General features: G+C 40.5%; 1 protein-coding gene across 1 annotated transcript; it reads right to left on the bottom strand.

Annotated features, from left to right (window-relative positions):
- On the bottom strand, positions 1-978 carry LOC113913667 (olfactory receptor 51L1). The gene has a single exon (XM_027577913.1). It carries the CDS (start codon positions 976-978, stop codon positions 1-3), a length of 978 nt encoding a protein of 325 aa, XP_027433714.1.
- Between the last annotated feature and the right edge of the window lie 3,053 nt (positions 979-4,031).

The raw sequence follows: 4,031 nt of genomic DNA, 5'->3' as shown, positions 1-4,031 counted from the left end.
TCAGTGGGAAACCTTGAGGATAGAGGTTATGTAAAGCCTCCTCCCTAATCCAAACTTGCAGAGAATTCTTAGATGAATCTGCTTTGTCCTGACACTGTAGACAATAGGGTTAAGTATGGGGGGGAAAAGCAGGTAAATATCGGCCATGATGATGTGAACTATGGGAGAGAGATGTTTCCCAAAGCGATGGACCATTGACACCCCAATAACTGGCACAAAGAAAATGAGTACCACGCAGATATGGGACACACATGTGTTGAGTGCCTTTAGCCGCTCTTCATGAGATGCAATGCCCAGCACAGCATTCAGAATCAAGACATAAGAAAGAAGAATGAAGACTGAATCCATGCCCAGTGTGGTGATAACTACACACAGTCCATAGACACTGCTGATTCTGGCATCTGAACAGGATAATTTCAGAACATCTTGGTGCAAACAAAAGGCATGGGAAAGGGCATTGACATGGCAGTAGTGATAATGTCTCAGTAGCAAAGGTGTAGGAAGTACAACTCCCATGCTTCTTAGCAAGCAAGCGAAACCAATCTTGCCTGTTACACTGTTGTTAAGGATGGTGGTATAGCGAAGTGGATGGCAGATAGCAACAAAACGATCGAAGGCCATGGCCAATAGCACTGAGGACTCCAGGAATGTGAATGTGTGGATGAAGAATTGCTGAGCATAGCAAGCACTTGCCTGGATCTCCTGAGTATCCAGCCATAACACAGCAAGCATGGTGGGAAGCATGGACATGGACAGACCTAGGTCAGTCAGTGCCAAGATGGAAAGGAAGTAATACATGGGCTGGTGGAGTGAGGACTCTATCCAAATGACAGAGAGGATGGTGACATTACCAATAAATGCTACCAAGTACACAAGACAGAATGGGATTGAGAAACAAGAATGGACACACTCCAATCCAGAAAATTCCCTCAGAATAAATATGGGCTCCATAGTGTTATTGTTATTCCAGACCACCATGGTGACTTTTGGCAAACAGTAAAGAATATTTTCTGTTTTCCTCTTTTATCCCTCAAAGTTATCCCTTGTGAACATGAGCACTGCAATCAGGATACAGTATATCTTTCCTCCACCCACACAGAGAAAGGAAGAAGGTGCCTTTTATGGTTCTTACATGAGAAACAGTTCCCAGTAGCAATGAGCACTAAATTCCAGAACAAAAAGTGTGTACCACACCATCTGGTCATCTCTGACAAGAACGCTGATGAATTTGCGCTGAGGACACTAAAAATTGAAGCAGCAAAAGAGTAGATAAAGAAATCTTTACCAAACATTATAAAAATGAAAATAGAGAAAAGTCAGAGTAAATGTCTATGGATTCACATTAATTCCTGTCAGTGATGTTCTTGAGTTAATCGTTTGTTGCTTCTAGGCTATCTCTTAATTCATAACGGAACTGTTCCCAAGGATTCAACATAATTTCCCTTCATATTTACTTTTATTCAATACTTTACAATATTTAAAAACAGAATATTTAATATTTTAGTAATAAAAATAAATGCCACATTATATAAAATGGGGACATGAAAAAGAGTAAAGTCTATAATCCTAGCATACTCGCATATTTTTTGCTGTTTAATAAAGCAATTCTTCCTTAATCTAAACTCCTCACAGTAGCAGGGAAAGTATTTACTATGATAAATATATCATAAGTTCACAATGTAACTATTAAAACTCTTCCTATGTGCCTTCCTACAAAATAAAATTAAAACTATATATTTAAATCAGACATCTGTTAGTAATAATGGGTAATATCCACTTCATTTCTATTAATCTTTTCTTGCATTTTTTCCTCTCAAAATGATGTTTATAATCACATTTTTAAAAATATTCAACCTAAATATTAAATGTCTTTCCAATTTTATGACCCATTGGCATGTACCTCCATGAACCCAGAGCAATCCCAGAGATGTCACTTTTACATCCACCACCAATGCCTCTTAGAAACAACCAAGTTCTTTTTCCCTTTTCAAAATAGAATTTTAATGTCTGGCCTTACTCTCTCTGAGCAATCTTCGCTGTGATTGCCTCTGCTGATGTTGGCCTTGCTCTTCCCCAGGCTGATGATATCGGGCAGAGCAGCTAAGGCCTGTGGGATTCTCTGCCCCTTCAGTTCCCTGCTTCCTTATTTTAGTCCTGTCTAATGCCATTGACTGCCCTTGAGAAAATTCTTCCCTTACCTCATTCTTTTTTCCCCCTCTCTATAGAGAGAAAGAGAGAGAGAGAGAGCAAGCTTAACCAACTGAGCCACCTAGGCACCCGTACGTACTCCATCTCTTAAAATCAGACATCTCGGGGCGCCTGGGTGGCTCAGTTGGTTGGGCGGCTGCCTTCGGCTCGGGTTGTGATCCTGGAGTCCCGGGATCGAGTCCCGGGTCGGGCTCCCTGCTTGGCGGGGAGTCTGCTTCTCCCTCTGGCCCAACCCCCTCTCGTGCGTGCTCTCTCTCTCTCTCTCTCATTCTCTCTCTCAAATAAATAAATAAATAAAGTCAGACATCTCTTCCGCAACATCTCAGCATCTCCCTCATCCTTCCTTGTAGACTTTAGTCTCTGAACTCTTAAAAGTCTAACACAAATTTCAGCCCTGGCCTGAAGTGAAGATCTTTCCAAATATAGCCCCAGATTGATCATTGGTTCCATTTGTCCAGCAGTGACCTTATATTGTCTCTATTTTATTTCATAAAAGCTTCTTTTCTTTTTTTCAAATTTCCCCCCTTGATGGATTCTTATCTGCATTTTATGGTGTGAACATTGAAAGTTCTCAGGCTGAACAATCTATAATTCCAAAGAACTCTTTGGCTTAGAATCTACAAGCTGAAGAACAGAAGGAAATACCAAGCCCTCCCCTCCATATAGTAAGACAGACTTGCCATTTTCTCCTTTTTCCCCCAAGCCCAGGCCTCCCATCATCTAGGAGTGAGACACCTCCCTGGTCCTTTTCTCCAGCCCCGAGTGGTTGGAGCCCTTGTCTTGGAGAAAGCAGTCAGCTAAGCAGTTCTGCATCTCCCAGGCAGAATACCAGTTCCATGCATTTCTTTTTCTTTACCTCCAAGCAACGTTTTTCTCTCTAGTCTTCAAAATCTAAAGTCCCTAGCTGACTTTCTTTTTTCTTCTACCTCACTCAGAAACCTTTTTTCGAATTTCTGTTCTAAAGCTCAGCTCATGAAAACACTCTAGACATTAACATTGAAGTATATAGCACACATGGGCATGTGTGTGCATGCACACACATCCACACACCCACACCCACACACACACAAAGAGGTTGTATTGTGGCCACAAAAGGAAAGTAGTTTACTTTACTCCATGCCAGGAAATCATCTTATGCTTTCTCTTTCAATTTTGATATAAATCACTTTTTTTTTTTAATTCTTAGAGAAGTTGCAGAAAATAAAGTGGATCACTGGTATTTAGAAATGTCTTCTCCTTGATCTGAGCCCTCTCCATTCAGATTGCAAGGTTTAGAAAACTTCAGTTGCAGGCCTGTGCATGGATTTAGAGCTGGGACACTTGGGCTCTTTCTTGTCCTTCTCTCTCACTGAGCAGCTACCATGTCTTTCACTTTTTCTCAGTCCCTTTATGGTTGTCCTTTCTCTGTTCATTTTCTTATGACTCTATTTCTATGTCATTCACAATGATTCTTTGTGGTTCTTGACTTATTTCAACACATTTTAGTAATGGTAAATTGAAAAAGAAATAATCAGAAGAGGCTGAGACTGATACCAAGACATTTCAAGGATAGAGTGTGAAAAGACTCACCTATCCAAGTAATTAAGGGAGAGCCACTGAGGATGAGAACACCATTTGATCACAGCCTCTCTGGGGTCTTACCTGTGGTCCTCAAAAACTACCTTCTCCCCACTGACTAGCCTATCTTAAAATTGTTGAAAAAAGACATTATGATATGTCATACATTTCAAATTGTTTACTTCTAAAGAAAATGGCGCTCACTTTCCCTTCCTACGTAAATTGTGTATTGTCCTAATGATTTTACTCTCTTTAGCCTTTGTATA

The sequence above is a fragment of the Zalophus californianus genome, chromosome 11, assembly GCF_009762305.2.
Source record: "Zalophus californianus isolate mZalCal1 chromosome 11, mZalCal1.pri.v2, whole genome shotgun sequence".
Classification (NCBI taxonomy): Eukaryota; Metazoa; Chordata; class Mammalia; order Carnivora; family Otariidae; genus Zalophus; species Zalophus californianus.
The sequence above is the reverse complement of the archived record's forward strand: the minus strand, read 5'-3'. Positions and strand labels throughout refer to the sequence as shown.